Source organism: Macrobrachium nipponense, chromosome 41 (genome assembly GCF_015104395.2).
Source record: "Macrobrachium nipponense isolate FS-2020 chromosome 41, ASM1510439v2, whole genome shotgun sequence".
Lineage (NCBI taxonomy): Eukaryota > Metazoa > Arthropoda > Malacostraca > Decapoda > Palaemonidae > Macrobrachium > Macrobrachium nipponense.
Window position 1 is genome coordinate 30,962,846 of NC_061102.1, and position 21,791 is coordinate 30,984,636.

A 21,791-nucleotide genomic window follows, 5' to 3' on the forward strand; every position below is an offset into this window, starting at 1 on the left:
GCCAAATGCCAATAGCTAGGAGACCCTCTTTCAAGCAATGTCTTGTTAAAGGTTTATTGCTGCTTCAGCAGCATAGAAGATCTTGTAGAGGTTTTCCTCTGTTCTCGGATAGTGGCTTTCTTGTTGTACTAAGACTGGTGAGAATGCACCTATGTTGGGCATTGTAAAAAGCAAGGATAAAGTCAGTATAAATATTTTGTATCACAGAAGTAAATGAAACGTGAACCCCTGTAGAATTAGTCAATTAGAATTAGTATGTCAAAAAATTGATATTTTGAAAATATTCTGCTGCTACGTTTCGCCTGGCTCTTCCCAGGCATCCCCTCAGGCGGAGGGGGTTAAGGGACTGTGGCTAGTGTGGAGTCCTTGTCTTTCATGTTGGGTTCAACAGCGGGTCTTCTGAGTGCTGAATTTGTTTAGCTGAGTGCACAAAGCTGGTTTCTTATTGACTGTTAGGGATTAGTGTCACACCAGTCTCTAGACTTGATATCTGTGCTGCTGTAGCCTGGTTGATCTTTTGGGGTTTGGGGTTGCGCGATGTCACTGTGGGCTGAATTTTGATTGGCCGACAGCTGTGACAGTTACTGCTTGCATTAATCCTGCGGTTTGTACTTTGGTATTATCTTCACTGTGGGCGGTGCTGTCTTGCAATAAGGTGGTATTTCACTGCAGCATGATTGTAATGTCTGTGTAGTGTTTTTTTTTTCATATTATTGGTAGCAGGTAGGTCTCTTGCGTGGTATTCATCAAGGGCTTCTGCTCTTGAATAAGGTGCATTTCCAGCAGGTGAAGGTGGCATGATCAGGAGCCCTCCCAATTGTATTCATGTATTCTGAATAATACTGTCACAGGAGATAGCTGCAATGTGGCTGGTTTAATGTGTGATTCTTGATGCCACCTTCCTGGGCCATGGCAGGGAGACCCTCTTCGACAGATGCATGCTGGTCATCCCAGTGTAAGTGCCAGGAGATGCAGGCATTGGGCATTTGAAGCAGCAGATCACATTCATCTGTTTGAGAGGGTCTTATACAAGCAGGGAGGGATTGTTTCTCATCATATAAGATTTCTAGTTTGGTAAATTACAAGTTCGATGCTCTTGCCCTTCTCAGTTGAGGAAATGTTCTCCATGGTGATCTCCTTCATGGAGTCCTCGTCCTTGCAATACTGGGAGTGCATGATGCTTTGTAGAAAATCTTGATACTGTCCTGAGGGTGGGGTTGCAGGTTCTCACTGCTACTATACCCAAATTTGTCCAGGGCTATACGGATTTCTTGGGTGATAGGCTTATTAGAATACCAATTACAATGTTCACGAGCATCAGCAAATTATTTTTATCATAAGCCAAGCTGCAGCCCGAGATAGAAAAGCAGAACTCTACAATTTCAAGGGCCCGGGCCCCAATAGTGGAAGCAACCCATTTAAGAAGAGATTGCAAAAATAAAAAATAAACTGTAAATCAGAAACCAACCCCCCCCCTCCCCCAAAAAAAAAAAAGATTGATAGTAAATGCTTAGCAAAGTATGATGTAAGATTAATGTTGGCCTCAAACTAAAAATAAGAATGACACCAAGTCAGAACTAATGAAGTTCCGGTGATTGAATTGCAGAATGAGGCATTCCAGCGATTGGTCATAGCAGGAATAAAAAAAAAACTATGAGAATTATGTACGTACTACATGGATAAAAAAAAAAAAAAAAAAAGTCAGGGAAGATCTGAATGCAAAAGGATGACCAGAATTACAAAAAATATATGCATGAACACTGAGCTAATTGAACAACATTAGTACTAATGGTTAATTCAAAGATCAAATCTTGAGTTTTGTCCAAATTAAGATGAAGTCAACTGCTGAAGAGTAAACAGCATAAAAATATTAAAAGCATGATAATCAAAAACACTTTTGCTCTCTGTTGAAAACTCATGATTTTTGTTAAATGCTTGCATAGGGGTTTTCTCAAAACAGTAGTTTTTGTACAATAATGTTAATCCCATTCTTTCTGTGCTAATATTTTTAGCTCTTTGTCCAACTTATGTCTGATTTTATTTACTGCATCATATGAAAAGCTACTTTTTGAAGTCTGGTAATGTGAGTCCAAAGAAAAGTGCATCTAAACCACTGCAGTAGTCAGCTATGGTTTCTTGTTTTGTAGTGAATGTTTAAGAAAAACCCCAAATTTTTCCACAAAACACCAAATCCTTGAAAAAAATCATGAAGTCGTAGATAGATATTGTTTTGAGGCTTTTTTTCCTATATCCTAAGTGTTTATAGTGGGCCATATCATCTGTAATTACTTCTATGGTGGCCAAGGTTGTAGTCATATGATATACAGTAGGATGTTTAAGGACAAGGGCAAAATACCAATAAATAGGCAACAAATATTTTGATTTTAGGCAAGAAAGGGAGAGGAAGAATTAGTTTTAGAAAGGAAAAACATTAATATTACTAATGAAATGTAAGACACCTGATTACAACTAGTTTTTCCAAAATTCCAGACAATTCTTTTTAAAAAATTTCAACCATTAATCATCGGGGCCTTTCTTAGTGAGGAAAAGAGAGGAATTATAGAGGCATTATTTATGTGAGATAGAAGTGTTTTTTTTTATAGATTGACGACTGTGGATTTGTGACAAGTATTATGTCCTCATTATGAAGGTATATTTCTTTGGCTCTGATTTGTTCTTGGTGAGTTCTGTTATTTTTTCCATGGGTAGATATATAAGGATATGTAATCTTGAGCAGTGGTTTATTTGGCAATAGGTCTGGCTGTATTCTCTCTTTTGATGAGCTTACTCAGGAGAGTTTAGTCCACAATGTCTACCCTCTATCACCCTTCTGAAAACTTTTATTGCTTGTTTCATTTATGATTGGGAATGCCAGAGCTTCCTCTTATAGGGATAGGCATCTTAAAAAGCCAAGATATGTTCACTCCAGTTGTTGTGATGCTCCTTAACAGATATTTTGCATTCTATTCCATGCAATACGGAACATCCAGCTTGTGCCAAAATCACTATATTTATTACAACCGCCACATGGTACTTTACAGAAGCCACATTCACTGTTTCTCTTATTTCTTTTACTATAATTATTAGAGCTCTCCTGTTGTTTTGTTAATAACTTCACCCAGCATAAATTGTATTTTGTTGGTAAAATTCCCTTGTCTTTTTCTTGCATTGCATTGCTGTATTAACAGTACGTATAATTTATTAGCATTTCTGGTGGCTTTTTTATTAACATATGTAAGGAAGCCTATCCTGGTGAATTATTCTTGGAAAAACTTAATTTAATTATCTAGGTAACCTTGAAACAGTCCTTACAACTAGTGAAAAGACGCTGAGGTAGTACTCAGATCTTTACTAGCATATCATGAAGAAGTGAATATAAAAAGTGGTATGAGTTGGTTTTCTAATTACAGTATGGTGAAATGCACCTTACAAGTTTCTGTTGTTATGAATATATCTAAAAAGGCTAGTTTTCCATTTTTGGTTTTTCCTAGTTCAGTTTTGAGTTTTATTATAGATACTAACAAATTAAGAGAACTGAAATGAACATCTCACCCAGCAACCTTCCCAAAATGTAAAAATTGATAAGAGCCAGAATTTTTCAGTTTTAAGGTAGGTTCCATTCAAAAATTAGCTTAAATAAAAAGAAAAAAAAGGAGAAATTCAGGCTGTCATTTATCAGAACTCAAGTCTTACTTGAGCCAGTGCTCGGTGCTTTGAGTGAGACGATAGAGAGGAGAGGAGAGGAGAGGGAAGACAGGGATCCGCTTCCTACTGACCTATCAGCTGGGATGATTATTTCTATTACTTACTCTCGATTTGCCCAAATCACTTCTTTTTATTACGGTAACATACCTATCTAGTGACAGTTACTTTTAATGATTTTTTACCACTGCAAAAGTAACTCGGCTCCATAATAAACACTGGTGCTGCATTCAGCTTCTGTGTTCCTTGCATTGTTTTGTTCAAATGACTTCCTTGTAAAAAGTTATTGAATACTCTTTCCTTTTCTTGTGTTCGTTACTTATTACTTATTTGTTTGCAAAATCTTCATGTTTATTTCAAATTCTGCCATTCTCCAATGGTAAGTTGATGTATTGTGGCATAATCTTTCATGCACTTAAGATCCAAGTGTAAACACCTCAACAATCAATCATAACACACCGATTACTCTCTCTCACAGACACAATCAGACACACACTATTAATTCTTTCGATTATCCTTGTAAAATGTGAATAAAAATTTTTTTTATCAACCTTTGCCTACTGCGACCATTTCAGTTTCCTCAAAGGGTTCCTGTCTCTCCTTCCTCCATCCCCCAGCTGACCATGTGCCATTTTCACCAAACAGTTCGTAAAAATTGTACACGTGTAACAAATTCTTCAAAAATTTTACTTCATATAATGTACTGTTTTATTACTTTACACTTAATTTAACTTTTCAACACATTAATAATAGAAAAAGTGTGAAAAGGAGGACTTTTTAGATTGGTAGGAATGAATGATCCTAATTCCCTTTATTTCTTATGGGGATGTTTGTTTCATATTTCGAACAGCCTTCTGGAATGGATTTATTTCAAAGTGTGAGGTACTACTGTACTATATATATATATATATCATATATATAATATATATATATATATATATATATATATATATATATATATATATATATATATAAAACCAAGAGATTTTGTCATCTGAATATGTATCATGGTGTAAAAGTTTCTGAAACTCCAAAGTCATACTATAGCAGAAAAGTTTTGGCATACAATGAAGTAAATTGTCATATTCATGGAAAATATTTGTTTAATATATAGTTAAATTAACTGTGAATGATAGAAGTATGTAAAAGATTTTTGTAGCAATGGAAAAAGACTTTTTTTTTTTTTTTTTTTTTTTTTTTATTTGGGCATGAAATTTCTTTAGTAGCAATTGCATCTGAATTTTCCAAAATAATGGCCTATAGGAGTATTCTGAGAATGGCAATGGATCAAAATGAGGCCCAATAGACCAATGGGATTATGAAAGAATTACTCATCGTTTACTTATTTAAAGTCTAAAGTTAACTTTGGAAATGTTTTATTTCTTGACAGAAAAATGTTACAAATGGTATAGACTCATAAGGTGGGATGATATGGTGTGGAATTATTAAAAGTATTGTTTGATACGTTTTGAAGCGCACATACATTTATATACATTTATATGAGTCTTGTAGCAAAACTAGAACATTAAATGCTCAATCTCTTTTAGCCAAGAAAAAGGATAAAGCTCAGTATTCTTGAGTCACTTACGTATTTGATGTTGATACGTATTTTGTTTTCTCATCCTAAGACAAATTGAAAGCTTTTATTTTATTTGACTAATGCATAATTCAAGTGTATGAAGACTTTTCCTATGTTTTAATCCTTTGACATTTCCTTTTATAATGTTTAAACTTAAAATTGGATTAGTTTACATAGTCGAAAATTAATGTTTTGAAAAGTTTTGTACCTATCATTTTTTGCAAAAATAGTGGAGATCAAGAAATATAGATTTTTAGTGAAAATTATTTTCTATTTGAATTACTGTAGTTAGCATAATTTTTTCATCAGAGCATAGCTTTACTCACAGGGGCAAAGTATGCATCTTTATCTCTTGAACAGGCGTGCCCTTGATAAGTGTAAAACATTAAGTGCACAGGGAGATTTCCTCTTTCAAATTCCATAAGAAGAAGTAAGAACGTAGTACGTGCTGGTAAACTGTGCATCTTTCCGACATGGAAACTATCACCACCCTCGCTGAAATAGAATATTTTTGACAGATTTTCTTCAATTTCTTTTATTTGTTACTGACCTACTGTTTTGTTTATGAGACAGCCAGAGCTTAAATCACTAGGAATTGTTTGATAGTGACATGATTTTAAGCTATCTCATGAATGTAATATGTTCTCAAATTACTGTGGATTGAAGGAATGTTTAAAATTGTACTCCAGGGAAGGTTTCTGTGTGACTGAGATATGTTCTCATTGAGATCAAGTGGTGAGGTCTTGCACTACATAGCAGCAACAGCAAATGATTGGCAGATATATAAGTCGATTTATTTTAGCATTTTAGAACCTTTTCGTCATGTGGCTTTTGTATTCCTAATTACTCATTGTAGACTACATAAATAGTTTTGCTCAGTTTTATACCATTAATGCCTTAGGATACCAGAAATGTAGTTACGTACTCTGGCTCCTTGTAGTAACTGTATACAGTATTCATATTAATACATTCTTAATTACATATTTGCCTTCAGTAATCTTTTAATAGGAAGTTTTAATTTTAAATTAAAATTATGATTCTTATAGTTGTGTTTCCTAAAGAAAATGTACACTATAGATATGCTAAAGTAAATGGATAATATAAAGAACCTCATATATAGTACTTGTGTATTAAATTATCTACAGTGCAGTAAAGAATAAGATGTTGATTAACTGCATGCAAATTGTTATTGTATTTTTCATTCCCTTCTTACTGGTATGTCCATTTTTGCGGTCTCATGTATTGGTCGTAATCTTTTAGTAGGCTGTATGAGAATGCTGTAGAGATGTCTTCCTTTTGCATTAGGTTTTTTCTATCATCATCTGAGTTCTTCATTTCTCTTGTTCTTTTATTTATTAGGAATCTAGGTACTGTTTGTTTAATCAACAGAATTAAACACATTTCCATTCTAAAGAGATTAATATGCCACTATTGCATCTTTGATGTTGTTGCACATATACAATAATGTTGTCAAGAATTTTGTTGTGGCTGAAGAATTAAGCATGTTCATGAAAAACTTTCATTGGCCATTGATACAGTTACTGAGAGTAAAGTTGGACTATAGTGTCACTGACAAGAATGAATTGATTTCTTATTTACACTACTGCACTCAGCAATTAGCTGTGGCTTTTTGTTACTAAAAAATATAACTGTTGCATAGTATTGTATTAGGGTTGTTAGAGTGAATAATTCAAAAGAAGTTGAGTACTATTAGAATTACGATATTGATAATATGTTACTTTATTATCATACCAAGCAGTTTCTTTCTGAAGAACATAATTTTAACGATGGTTTTATTTGGTTTTTAGTTTGTATCTGGAGCAGAAGAAATCTTGTGCTGCTATATGTCTTATCTGTAGCTAGATTCATTTGAAAATCCTTGCATTTTTGTAGTTAATGGTGATTCATATTTTTATTTGTACACTGCATTCGAGAACACTCTTTGCAAGTTTCAGAGCTGTTGTCGAGCACTAGAAGAAATATAAGAGGAAGTATGCAATTCAGTAAGGATGGGTGTGTTGATAATGAAATAGGAATAGTAAATCAACCAGTTGTTTTTACATGGGGAGCCTCATGGAGAAGAGGCAAGCCCTTGGCCGCTATAGAATATTTCCAAAAAAAGTGGAGTTTCTGCAAGAATTTTATTTTGGCTGTTTAGAGGCCCTTGCCCATAGTAATATTTGCATTATAAATGTCTTAGTAGTTTTGGAACAATAATCCATCTTAATCTTCAAGGGTCCAGATGATTATGGGTGTGGGAGGGGAGGATATTGGAAAGAATGTTACGTTCTTTTGTCAGTTTTGGATGCAAGTTGTAATTTTTACTTGCAGTTAAACACCTATGTTTTTAGAAACTATAATTGTTCTCTGTAATTAGCAATAGGAGAATATCCAGGTGTATAATATGTTCATTTGTACTTTAGATCTACAAATCTCCAAAAGATTCTAGTCTTATTTCACTAATTTTCATTTCCTTATTTGATCTATCTGCTTTTGGTGCTGATTTGTGCTGTTCTGAAGCCAGGTTTTTCTCTCGTTCCTGCATTTTGGTTGTTTTGTATATGAATGAGGGTGTTTTGATAACTACAAGTAATTTAATTCCTATGATCTTGCTTCACCTCATCCATTTAGCCAGATAAAACTACTTAAGTATACGTAATACACTTTAATGATTGTCCTCTTATCTATTACTGTTGTCTTTTTTGTTGTTCCATAGTACCATTTGTTTAGTTGATAATAATTTTGGTGCCCTAATTTGGGCGTATAAACTGATATACAGTACTCTGTTACTTTCCCTTAAACTTCCTTATTACTCAGTAGATGAAACTTATTCATATGGAACAAGTACACAGGGGCCTTTGACTTGAAATTTCTTATTTGCTGGTTTAACTGACAAGGAGCCCCTTCATTTAGTATTTCGATGCTACAGTATTGTAATTTTTCATAGGTAACATGAAGTGAGAACATATTACATCAGTGAGGACTTGGAGTGAGCAACCCCAACTTTCCCTGGTTCACGGTGTCCATATTTGGAATTATTGTGCATGTGTGTGTATATATATATATATATATATATATATATATATATATATATATATATATATATATATATATATATATATATATATATATAATTTATACATATATATATATATATATGTATATTTTTCATTAAAAAAAAAAAAAAAAGAATTTTTAAGAATTCGTATTTAATTGTTTCTCATACAACATTGTCTTTCATGTCATCTTTGGAATAGCCCTTGATGTAGTGGTGCATCTTTCCAAATATTTTTTCGTATTATAAAATGCACCCTAGAATTATGCTGTGATGGTTGGTGTGCAGATCTCATGGGAGATTTTCAGTCTTCTGTATTGTATTTAAAATTAGAAACTTTTGTGTTGAATTCTAACCACAGAAAAAACAAAATCTGCAGTGACCAAATATTCAGAGTTAGCTAAGGATTATAGTTCTTTTCATTTGACACCATTGTTGGATAATGAGTAAAATGTGGGTAAATGTATGGTTGCAGTATCCAGTCTTCTGTGTTCAGACTTTACTCCTTATGTACTGCCTTCCCAGTGCTTCAGGGCCTCCAGGCACATTTGTTTTTTTACTGTCTGACCACAAGAAACAAACTTATGATAAAGAGCAACTTGTCATTAAAGAGCATTTAAGAGTCCCTTCACAGTTTAGAGAATCCCTTCATAGTTTAGTAACTATAATTGTTGGTCAGACAATATAAGAGACAAATGAGAATTTGTCACATGATCTATGCACCGTCAGTCAGTATGCATTCTACAGTGTGTTCCAAAATAATAAAAAATGTTGGAAGTCTGTGTAATATCAGCTATGTAGGGGCATTTTCTGAAAAAGGCAAATGAGATTAAATTGTATGTGTAGCAATAAACAGGATTTTAAAAGCTTCTTTTCTTCATGGACAGACCTTGTATCTTACCAGATATGGTATCCTAAACCATTAACACCATTTTCCTGAATTTGAATAATTAATCCCTAGTATTTTATCATTACCCAGGAGGATTACTTTTGCTTTTCAACTTGATAAAGTAAGTTAGTAACTCAAATCACCTCTCCTTTTGTGAGGCTCCAGCAGCGTACACTTTTCTTTTTTTAAGTGTTCCTTGGTATTGGCTGCCTGTCTCTATTAATGCCAGATGTTTAAAAAAATGTAAATAGTAATGTTATTGATTCATGTTTTTTGTATTGTAAGGGTTACAGACTAGATTTGGTCTGCTAATAAAAATAGTTTTATTCTTCAAGTTACTTTGTTAGTTTTTCATTGTAGGTATCATTGTTAGGTTAATTATTTTTCATCATAGACATCATTGTTAACTGTTATTTAGTGATCCTCTGTAATTGTTAGTAGAATTCCTTTGTGGTCTTAAGGTACCTCTTCATGTTTTATACATGGTATTGAATGGAGAAAATATATGGTATATGGAAGTATTTTTTTAAGGGGAATATGCACAATTGGTGTTGAATATGGTAGTTTAATTTTCACATGCTCTGTGATTTTTTAAAATTTACGATAGATCTGTTAAATAGTCATTGTCTTGTGCAAATTCTCCAAGAATTTTATCTAAAACCATGACTGCTGTAATTATCTGAACAATGTTTATGCTCTACCTGTAGCATATATACTTCATCAGTTTTTAAATAGCTTTGTTGCTTTATTACTTCTATCATAGAACTAAGTGCAGTTATTATTTTAATTTTACACTGATGAAAGGTTAGTTTTCTTTATTATTATTATTATTATTATTATTATTATTATTATTATTATTATTATTAAAAATTCCTCATAGTAGCACGAGTCTTCAAATGGAGAAACAAATCCACAGTTATGTAAATGTACATATATTTAAGTTTAAAACAGAAAGGATAGCTTTCGGGAATCTGTACGGTTCCCCTTATCAATCTGATAAGGGGAACCGTACAGATTCCCGAAAGCTATCCTTTCTGTTTTAAACTTAAATATATGTACATTTACATAACTGTGGATTTGTTTCTCCATTATTATTATTATTATTAATTATAATATCTTGAATTACCTTGCTATTATTATTATTGCTGTTGTTGTTGTTGTTATGTTGTTGATTTTAAAATGATAAGTACTATATCTTATTGATATATATTTTAGGTTTTATATGTAATTTTAGTATGTACAGTACTTTAGATTTTCTTATATTTTCCTACTACTAATTACCTCATTTGTCTTTATGCTAAATCAGTGGCACTTAGAGCAAACCTTGAATTTATATGTACTGAGAGTTACTATTACATTACTATCTTTTAGTAGATGTTAAACTCATTAGCTTTTATTCTTGTATCAGCATACAAGTCATATTACTAATTGTACATACTAGTGTAAAGTGTCTCTATATATCTAATACGTAAGGCTTTCTAGAGAGTGGTGCGCTATGCGGTGGATTGTGTTTTCTTCTTCTTTTGTATATTTTAACTGATGAAAGCTTGTGTGTTTTTTTTTATGACAGACACCATACTACAAGGTATGTCTGAGAAACAATTCTTGTAGAGTAGTTAAGTCGAGGTAACATTTTTACATTTCGGTAAATTCACTGAAAAATAATTAAGTACTATGATTTCTTTAAAGGATTTGAGTAAAGTAATTACAATTTCATAAAGATATTATTTTAAATGGATTATGGTCATTGTTAAATCATTTTCAATCTTTAAGATTATTGGTGTGAAATTTTAAAACTAGAAGTATTAATTTTTAATAACTATTGAAACCATATTTTGTAATAGATATGAACTTCCTGAATTAATGAAAGTTCAGAGGAAGTAGACTTTTATGTGTATGACTGATATGTTTATGAGAATTTTGTTTTTGGTGTTTCTCTTGTGCTGTGTGATTTATGAATATTAGTTCAATTTAGTTTTGTGTGTATCTGTGTGTGTCCTTTAGAATAATTACTGAAAATGTGTCAGGCATTTTTATCTTTATTCATTTGGGTTTAGATTTACATGTAAGTATAAACATATAAGGTTTTCTCACATCATGTAAATAGTAATGTATTGGCTTTATTTCAAGTAAAATTGTGATCTTAGAACTAAATGTGACAACTGGATACAGTATTTCAGTTTTAATTAGTGAAATAATGAAGTAACATTTTTTATATTACTTTTTAATATACATATAGATATTTGAATAACTTACTGATATTGAGATGACAGTGTTTAGTTGTAAGATAAAATTGCCTCAAAACAAGAATTATTTTCCTACCCGTTTTCAGTTGTTATTCAAAACTGAAGTAGAAATTGAGGAAGAGAATGAAGAGCAAGTTATTTTTTATTTAGATCTGATTTGTGAATTGAGGTCTATTAATTGGAATTATGTTTGCAAGAATGCTGTTTAGTTTGACTTTATGAAGGATTGAATATTATGGATAAAAGTGTGTGGTGTGAATTGCAGATACTACCAATACTCATCGCTCCTTGAGTTTTAGGTTAATTTCTAGGAATAATGTTCTTTATTTGAATTATAGGTACAGCACTTCCTCTTTTACCATACAGAAGAGTCACTTTTCCTTTTATTGAATTTTCTATAAGAGAAAATTTTGTTTTAGTCATACTAGATTAGTGTTGTAGTTTCTTAAAGATTTACCTCTTTAGTAAGTTGTTGGTAATTTATATCAGGTGGGTTAGAATGAAAACTTTTAATTATTAAAGTAACAAATAGGCTACATATTTGGATTTAATTTTTTTGCGTTAAGTAGCTTGTTTATCTCATCCACAGGGATAGGTTAGGTGTTTGTTTTATATGTTCATTTGCTCCTTTAATTTTATCAGAAATTAATTATTGAATGTGAAGTTAGTCCTTGCTTTGTCAGGATATATTGATAGACTTTTGTGTTCCCTCATAATTTTTGTGGGTGTGAAGAGTACTGTAATTGCTAAGTTTCCTCCTGCTCTGAGCATAAATTCTGTTTGATTTATTTACCCCATTTATTCTCTGTTCACTGTAAATATGTAAAGTAATAAGCTGTATATATGTCAGACCTCAAGTAATGAAACCTATCCTAATGCGTGTTGGAGTGATGTCAATGTTATCTATAAATACCAGGGAGAAAGTGTGTGTGTAAAATTAGGAGTGTGTACATAATGTATAAAATGTTTTCCAAGAGAGGATGGTTTTGAGCATGACATGTGTTATGTTTTAACTGTGTGCATGTTTACCTTTTGTGTGTGTCAGCTTGTGTTTTTGATAGGCTTCGGAATCCTTTCAACTTTTATTAATCATGACTGTATTTGCATGTGTGTATATGGTAGTGGCATACATTTATGATGTGTGTGTGTGTTCATTTATAACAGGCTTTGTTGACTGAGTTATATATGTCTTAGGAGTAGAGTGGTGAGTGGGTGATTTATCATATGTTAGCATTATGTTTTAATTTTAAATAATCAGTCAAGTATCCCTTTGGGCTGTGACTGCTAATTCAGCCATTTTCCCCCTGTTGCCCCACACAGCCCCGCCGAAGATGGGACATTGACAGTAGGGTTAGTTACACACACACACTTGTCACCTACATTTCATCTATGCCTCTTAATCCTTACTATCTCATAACTTATTCATTTATGCTTATGAACATAACATTTTGCTATTGTTCTTTCTAGTCATTAGATTCTTGCATGTGCAAAAGATATTTTTTGATATTTTAAAACTCCTGCTCCTTTTAAAAGGAAAAAAACATGATTAAGTTTATGTTAAAAGGTTTAAGGGGCTTAGATTGGATGGCTACTATGTGCTGTGTTTGGATTACCTCGGCCAGTATCTCACAAAACCCCCTTTGTTGTCTTTTTACCTGCACTGACCCTTCTTGACCTTAATTTCCTGCCCTCCAACATCCTGGTGGCAGTAAATATTGCATCTATAGTACAGATGTAAAGAATATGAGCAGATTATCAGGCTAGTGCTGACCACTTATGGTCATATTCAAAATGAGTACTGTATTGGCATTTTTAAGCTTGTAACTGGCTGTGTTCGCATGGCATAGCTCTTCCAGCTCATATTTCCGAACATGTGAAGCCTAATAGATATGCAATCCTGGAAGTCACTCATGATCCCATTGATTGTTTTTTTATAACAGTAACTTTGTTTCTCTGTTTTTTTGCATCTTTGTGGTTATGACAAAACAACTTTGTGTATATTTTTAAGATGACTTTTGTGACCTAAACACAGCAGTATAGGAGTTCATATTTCTAGGGATAAGGATTGTTCTTTCGTAGGAGACAGAAGTTTGTGCTCATATTTAATATATAGTGACTGATGATGCTGGAATGTTTTGGAGTTTGAGTAAATAGTGTCTGATTTTAAGGAACTGTTGTTTTGTCTTTGAGTAAAATGTTGGGGAGCAGTTTTGTTGTAAGAAATACTTCCTGTGAGTGTTTGGGTGATATACTTAACAATTTGTTGAATGCAAATCAAGACCTCTCCAAAGCTGTGATGTCATGTTAATCAATAATGGTTTTCTTTCATGTGTTTTGTTACTAACCACTGAGATGTTAAAGATATGTGATAATAATCATAAGTGTTCCCTTGCTACTCTTCGCACTTATTGGCTGTAGATGGGAAGCGTACTATGTCATGTACAGTTGTATATGTGTCGTAAGATGTATACACAATGTGGCCAACAGGACGTGCCACCAGGTAGATGCCCATTTAAAACAGCCTATAATAGTTACTTATTGGTATTGTAATTTTCAAGAAGCATATAAATTAGAGTAATTACCTTATTGTTTTATCATTATGATCATTACTTGATAGTTATATATAGTAATAATGGTAATGGATATTTATTTACCAAATCTTAAAATATATTAAGATTTTCACATTATAGATGTTCAGATTTGATCATTACATTTACAAGAATGCTGTTTCATTACAATGCATCAGATATGGTGTAATCATGCTACATGTACCTTGAGAAATTTTATTTATATTCTAGATTGAAAAGATGTTTTGTTATGCAATCTGGAGCTCTACAAAAGTGAATTGTTGACTTTTTTTTTTTCTAAGAAAGAAGGCTTCTTGTTTTGTATTAAGCATTATTTTTGCTAGAATTTCGGCATTCAGTGGTCATGATCATATGGAATCTTAGAAATTTCGTACAATATTGCTACAACCTCTTGTTATGTGCTTATGAATTTGCTACCTCCTGCAGGACCAAGGAGACCATTGACTTGTGGAAACTGTTTTAAGACTTTAACTGTATTTTATATATTTATTTATTCATTTATTGATTATTTTACTCTGCCCTATATTACTGATTTACTGAATTTAGTACAGTAATGTAAGATTAAAAAATATTCTGAATTTATGCAGAGTTGATATTTTTTGTGATCTATATCTTGAAACAGGGAATCTTGTTAAGTTCTCATCTGACAATATTGTATTTTTTATCCATAGCCAAGAACAAACCCAAGGCCAAATAGCCCCTAACGTTCCATTTCCAACAAGGTTTGTTACATAAAATGTAGCCTAGAAGATTGATTATTATGGTAACTTACATAGAACAGTTTTTCTTCTTAATATAGATGCTAGATATACACAAACACAGTTTGGGTTTGCATTGCCATTTGGGGTGAAAATAGAATGCAAATTATTTGGATACGTTTCTCTCTTTATTGAAATCACAGTTACAGAAAATGTCATGCCTTGTTTTTATTATGCATTTCTCTATTCTTTAACTTTTCCAGTATGACTGTAACTTGAATTGTGTATGCAATATAATATTCAAAGTAATATTTTAGTATAGCATTTGATCTAAAAGTTACTTATTCAAGTTTTTGTATTATTGTTTAACTTATGCAGTGAACTGCTTGTTAAGTACAGTAGTTAGTTACTGATTAGCATTATGCTAATTTTGAACTACCTACAGAAATTTAGTACATATTGCTACTGTAGATTCATGGAAAAGTGTCACCATTCCAAGTTACTGCATACTTAAAACAACTGGGCATTTTTCAAGCATCTTGAACATTTGCATGTTGGTATGAAGTCCTGACCCTCCTCAGAAGGTACCATTTAATAATTAATTTTCAATTTAAATTACACCATTATAAGTTTTATGAAGGTTGGTTGCTCTTACCCTGTATCAGGTTTATCTATATTATTTTCATCTTATTTTATTTTTTCACTGATCAAATAATATAGAATTGCCCTGTTTTAAGTAGGTTCTTTTATTTTAGTGGTATTTCTGTAGATATGAAATAGAGTTCTTATATATGTATATATAAATATATATATACATTTAATCTTCATAGAAAATAACTTCTTATTTCTCTCATGATAGTTAATGGAACTTTTACAAGGAAATCTTGTAACAACTACCCTGTAGAATAATGATAATATGAAAAAGCAGCCATTTCTCTCTATGCTAATTTTATGAATATCACCAAATGATACCGGTCTTCTCAATAGGAAAGGTAAAAGGTCTAGTTGTTGAGAGACTTATAAGTCTCACATACTCCCATGATCCTGTGCCTGTGTTCCGCCCCATCCTCCAAAATTCCTTTTTCCCTAACATTATCCAGGCATGATAAGAAAAAAGTTCTACCACACCACAAAAGAAATCTCCACAAGACCACACTCAGATTACTGGAGGTGCTGTGGAATTGATTGGTGATTATGATGTAGCCCATTGTATTCTTGTTTCTTTTATCTTCGTGGGGTACATTGATTTCTTTTGTGATAGTGGGTGGGCATAGGCTCGGTCTGTGGGCTAAGCCAGTCCTGCTGGGCGTCGCCGTTCCCCCGACTCCATGGACAGAAGATCGGGTGGTTTGTAACAATGCGGTGACGCCTCTTGTTATGGTGATTATCGTATGACAAGGGTGGTGGGTCAACACCTCAGAGACAAGGTCACTCACCTAACCCAATATAAGCACTGCAGACACATTTAGACGATTACTGTAAATTAGGTTACCCCAAGCAGTCCTGTTCACAAAAGTAGCAAGCCTTATATCATGTAGTTTTCACCACAACTAAGGGACATCCAATTGGATTTCTTCTAGAAAAACTGTGGATGTTGATAGAGGTGATGATTATGTATAGTACACAGTGATTAGATAATTAAATGAATCATATTAAGAACATAAGTCACTGCGTACTGGCTCTGCTGATGTGATTGGGATTTCTGCCAGATGCTGTGCTTGATTTTTTTCATTTGATTTTAGTCATCTTTGGATGCACTAGAAAGTCATCAATATGGAGTCTGATGCTTTGCAAAATACACAGTTGCATGGCAGGATTACAGCAAGGTGCATCTGTCGTGTCCACATTGTTTCAGTGAATCATTTTCTGCTTGATGCATCCCTATATACATTCAGTATATTGTGCAACACATAGGTTAAGGTTATGAATACGTATATTGCAGTTACAAATAGAGTGCTCTACACAGCAGTACTGTATATTAGCAGCACAGTAAGGTTAGTTAAGATTTATTGCTTTAGATATATATTTAATATTTCCTTCTGATAAGTATAGTAGAAATTACAGTATTTGTAAATATCCTGCAATAATTAAAAGAAATTGTCTTTTTTACTTTGAGGTGTTAACTGAGAGTTTTAACTCTTAATTAGAATTTTCAGAAGCAGCATCTTATATCCATTGCATTTTTGCTGTAGTACATTATTTCCTTTGACAATATTTATCTCATCTGTAATGCAATTTATGTTCAGATTTAAATTAGTACTTTCATATTTCAAAACAATCTTATTTGTGCCATTTATTGAAATAAAATTCTATGTGCTTGAGAAACTTCTTCCTTACAATACTATTTGTTGATTTTTAAAATTATATTTGATAATACCTAAAGACTGAGAAACAACCTTGGGAAAATAATAAGCTTTTTTTTCAGTAAGTTCTCGATAATAGGAAGTAGCCATTCATAAACATCACTTTTACATTTTTGTGGGTGATCTCGCTTAACAGTATTTTTCATTGCTGTTTTTAATCATATTTAGTATCTAAAATGTGGACATAGTGTTAATTAATTTTTTTTGTGCAGACCTGATGGTGTGGGTACCGTCCTGGCAGAAGAAAAGGAGCGCTTCCAAAATATCAAGGATAGGTTAAGGGTCCTACTTGAACACCAAATTACTAATTTTATGTAAGTTGTCTAAAACAACTATGTTTATGACAATGTATAAAAAAATGAATATCTGTTCTCAGAGTTTTGAGTATCAAATTTTAACAGATATCCTTTTCAACAGGTATTGCTTCCCATTTGGTCGGCCAGAAGGTGCCCTTAAAGCCACTTTGTCCTTATTAGAGCGAGTAAGATATGAAACCTTTGTTTTGTTTTGATAATTCAAACAATGTTTTTTCTCTTCACTATGAAGTTACTTCTTTACTAAATATAAAATATTTGATATTTGGAATATTATAATATAGCACTTTCCTGTACATATTTAATAAATTACACTGGCCCCTTCAACCTTGGACCACCTTGACGTGGTGAGGGGGCTCTTGAACACCAGGAATTTGTTCCTGGGTTCGAGTCCAAGAGTCCCATATATCATATTCTTTGGATTAATGTTTGTGTAATTTTCCACTTTTGCAAAACATATACTATTGGACCTGATAAATAAGAAAAGATATCATAGCTGGGACTGGGTTTATATCCAAAGCTAAATAGTGGAAACTGTGGTAGGACCATCAACTACCTGATAATGTTTGAACCTAAGGGATATCAATTTGTTATCTCAAGGGTCGAACTATTCTTCAGGGCTGGGCCATGGATTCCAGGGGGATCTGGTTCTGGGGATAGGACTCTTGGCATTTTATCCGGTTTGCCCATAACATGATTAGGGTGGGGATGATTGTATTCTTGTAATACTCTCAGTCATACCAAGTGGGTTTAGCTTGCACTTGGGCCACACTAATCATGTTGTGCCATCCCCTGTGGGGTAGGGTAGGGACGCAGACAATTGGGAGTCGGTTCTCACTTGTGCCATTAGTGAAAGAATAAATTCCATGAAAGGCTGATGATATTTTTTTAAGGTTTTCAGGTGATTTTTTTCTCCCCTCTCTAATCTTTATTGAAAATATAAATAAAGATTTGAGTGCCCCTGGGCCCTCTGATGGTACAGTTGCAGCACAGTTGATGACTGCTGGAACCCCCTCCTCTATCCACCCTTGCATAGACATAGATGACACTAGCGCACCAAAGAACCACCATCCTGCTTCAAGTGAAGTATCAGAACACCTATCAGGGTGCAATAACATTAAAATTGAAAAAATTAAAAACCTCTGGGTAGATTCCAATGTTGTAACATTGGGACCATACATGGCAAAAGATAACTCTGAATTGGAGCCAAATAACTCTCCCAACTCCCCAACACTGGCATCACACACAAAGCAGGTCCCAAAGAGGAACAGAAACTTCTGACTGGACCCTACACTGGTGCATATTGACCTCCTTTTTGGATCAGAAAAGTTTTCAAGATTTCTGATCCTTAAAGCAGAACATAAAATTCCAACTGCCATGGTTGAAAACAAATTACTGAACCTGTGTTCATCCCAAGAAATGGACTGCAGATATACCAAAACTAATGAATATTTAATAGAAGTAACCACTAAAAAACAGTCCATTCCTTTTTGAGCATAAAAGAAATTAATGGCATAAAAGTAACAAAGACAAGCAACAAGATGTTAAATTATGTACAAGGTACAGTCATCTTATGTAACATTGAGGGTGAAGCTCTACCTCCAAGACACTTGCTAGTTTACTCCCTTAAACTAAGGTATAATATATATCCATATATATCCATGACCTGCAACACAAACTGTTGTTGTGGCTGCGCTTTGGAAGTGGATGGTTGCGGTACTTGTGATACCGGAACCGCCTGTACTACTGTTTGCTGCTGGGAAGCCTGGAAAGGCTGGAATTTCCTAGGCTTCTTCTTGGATTTCTGATTTGATGCGGCCGATTCCGACTTCCGTTTGTTGATCAAACCCCAGCGAACCCTTAGGCTCTGGTTAAACCTAGTTGCCTCGCAGTGAACTTCGTTCACTACTGAGGCTGGGAAGAGAACAGCGCCCCAAATGGATGAGGCTAAGAGCTTGTTAGGCTCGTGTCGGATAGTGGCCTCTGCCAGGACGTTTCCTGCAATTCCGCCTAGCTATGACGAAATCATACAAGTCACATTGCATCGAGTACAATTGTGACTTTGCAATGATTTTGAATAGCGGCTCTTCTCCGTAGATCAGAGCTGACACCTCCGTCATAACTAGTGAATTGAGGGATCTGCACAGTCTCATCCTGGTGTCGAATTCAGCCTGGATGAGGTTGTCTGAAAGTCTGGGTAATCTCTCGCTGAACTGAGAGATAGTGCAGTCTGGTTTCAGCTTTCCCACCGAGAAGGTGGCCGGAAGATCTAACCAGAGATCGTCTGTTCTGGGGAGCAGGAGGGATGTTGGTTCCGTCTCCCAGAGCTGTGGCATTGGCTCATCCTTCATCGCGGCTTGTAAGGTGAGCTCCGCTACCTTCGATGTGAACGGGATGGGGGTCTCCGCGTCCACAGTGAAGATCGTGAAGGCATTCTTAAAGGCTTGAACCCTGGTGTTGACACATTGCCACTCCTCCAGGTTCCGTAGCCATTCACGCTGTGCTTGATCCCGAGAGAGGATTACAGTCTCCTTCTGGACCTTGTCTTCCCTCCTCATCGCCGCTTCTGTAAGGCAGGCATAGCCAATGAAGGAGTGCTGTAATCCTTCCGGATGAAACTCGAAGTCCTCAACCCTTCGAGTTCCACAACCCTCAATCGCTAGCATGCCGTCTACAAAGGGAGCGTGGGAAGCAATCCTCCAGGGGTTGCTTGCCGTAAAGGTAGGAAGGGTACGCGAGTCCGGCATGGTTTGAGCCACCATGCCGGACTGTGGAAGTCCTGTCGCAGGATTCTCTCGGAGACCTGCAATGAGGTTCTCCTGAGTGACTAGCCTCTCCGAGATAGCACGGATAGACTGGCCTGACTCCTCTAAAGAAGATGAGGTCTGTGTGAACATCTCCTGGAACTTATTCTGCACTAAGTTCCCGACCAAACTGCCCATCTGCTGCATGATATTGGCAGAGATATTTGCAGAGAAGGTGTCTGGGTCGAAAGGTGAAGTTTCTACCTTTTCTTTTGGAGTCCTAGGCCTGGTTCCCTTAGAAGTCGAAGGCTCAGGGTTGGAGAAGAGCTGAGTCTTGTCCCTAGAAGACTTGGACTTGGAACCCTTCAAGTAAGAAGTCATTTTAGCCTTGTCTGCTCCGGGATGGTGAGCTGAAGACTTATGGGCAAGGCTAGAACCTGACTTCTTCGACAGTGTCTTTTGGAGCGATTTAAAGTCACGCTTACCTTTGACTTTAGGGATCGCCAGGGCGGACTTCGGTCTGACCGACTGAACCTCCCCGGTGAATCCCTGGAAGGAAGTAGATGAAGTAGGGGAAGAAGCTCTAGATGGGCTCAAGGGGAGACCTTGAGCCCCTACTAAACCTGCCTCACTTACATCCTTACCTGTGCTGTCTACCGTCATGGGCTCGAGGTTTATGTCCAGTGCTGCTACTTCCTGCAGGACATCTTGAGTCGACGGTTCCTCCGAGGCTAGCGCAACTTGCTCCTGGATGGTGGTAATCAAATGAGCCGCCGCCTCCGGGTCCACGTAGGAGGCGCTTTTCCCGCCAGGGAAGATGAGGGTGGCCATCTCCTTCGACAGAATGTATGGTTGGCCCTTGGTCACATTCCGTCCAAACCCACCAACCCAGGCCTTCAGGGTAGACAGAGCAGAATCCCGGATCGCTTGGACACCCTGAAAGAGAGGGTTAGTATTAATACTTAAGGTTACTTAAGATTAATTTACAATATACGATGATTGATATATCACGGATCATATTGGTCACTGGAGTCATTGTGTCAAGGTTTAGTATCCGGAACATTACTTACCCCGGAGGAGACCTGATCCACGAACTCATAGCTGATCGTGCAGCTCTCATGGTGCCAAACCAATGACTCGTTGTACCGGATCGCACAGGTAGCGTGGGTCCGGCAAACCTCGTGCCCACAGGGGTCTTGCAGCACGGCATTACAGCCCGACTCCATACAGTGGGTGACCTGTAAGTGAAATGATACATGAGTATCAACACTAACATCCTGGACTAAGTCCATGATGTGATATATCATAACACTGGAATGCTCTGGAGTTAAAAGATAATAAGGATTAGTCTCTACCTGCTCTTCTGCCGTGTAAAGTGGTAAGTTGTCCGACAGGATCGGTAAAACAGCTTGAATCAGTGTGTCTCCGGCGTTGCCGGAAGACAAAAGATCACTGAAACAGGAGTAGCACCTAACCCTTACGCCGGAGCGAGGAGTACTGGAGCGGCGGGTGAGGAGCAGGAGGGGACCAATAATAAGTGGCGGGGTTGACAACCCCGCCGTCAAAACTTAAAATTAGAATAAGTAGGCGGTGAAACCCGGGTAGGTAGCGGG

At 35.4% G+C, this 21,791-nt stretch overlaps 1 protein-coding gene across 19 annotated transcripts in view; it reads left to right on the top strand.

The window, feature by feature from the left end:
- LOC135212647 (calcium-dependent secretion activator-like) overlaps window positions 1–21,791 on the top strand; it is a 1,046,064-nt gene that overhangs the window by 753,834 nt on the left and 270,439 nt on the right. For 16 of the 19 annotated variants that reach the window (XM_064246274.1, XM_064246275.1, XM_064246259.1 and 13 more), the window contains 5 exons: window positions 10,796–10,810; window positions 12,792–12,821; window positions 14,731–14,781; window positions 17,333–17,434; window positions 17,538–17,601. In XM_064246274.1, coding sequence (XP_064102344.1) covers window positions 10,796–10,810; window positions 12,792–12,821; window positions 14,731–14,781; window positions 17,333–17,434; window positions 17,538–17,601 — 262 coding nt within the window. The remainder of the gene's footprint in view (window positions 1–10,795; window positions 10,811–12,791; window positions 12,822–14,730; window positions 14,782–17,332; window positions 17,435–17,537; window positions 17,602–21,791) is intronic. The other 3 variants (XM_064246267.1, XM_064246266.1, XM_064246271.1) reach the window with 3 other exon arrangements.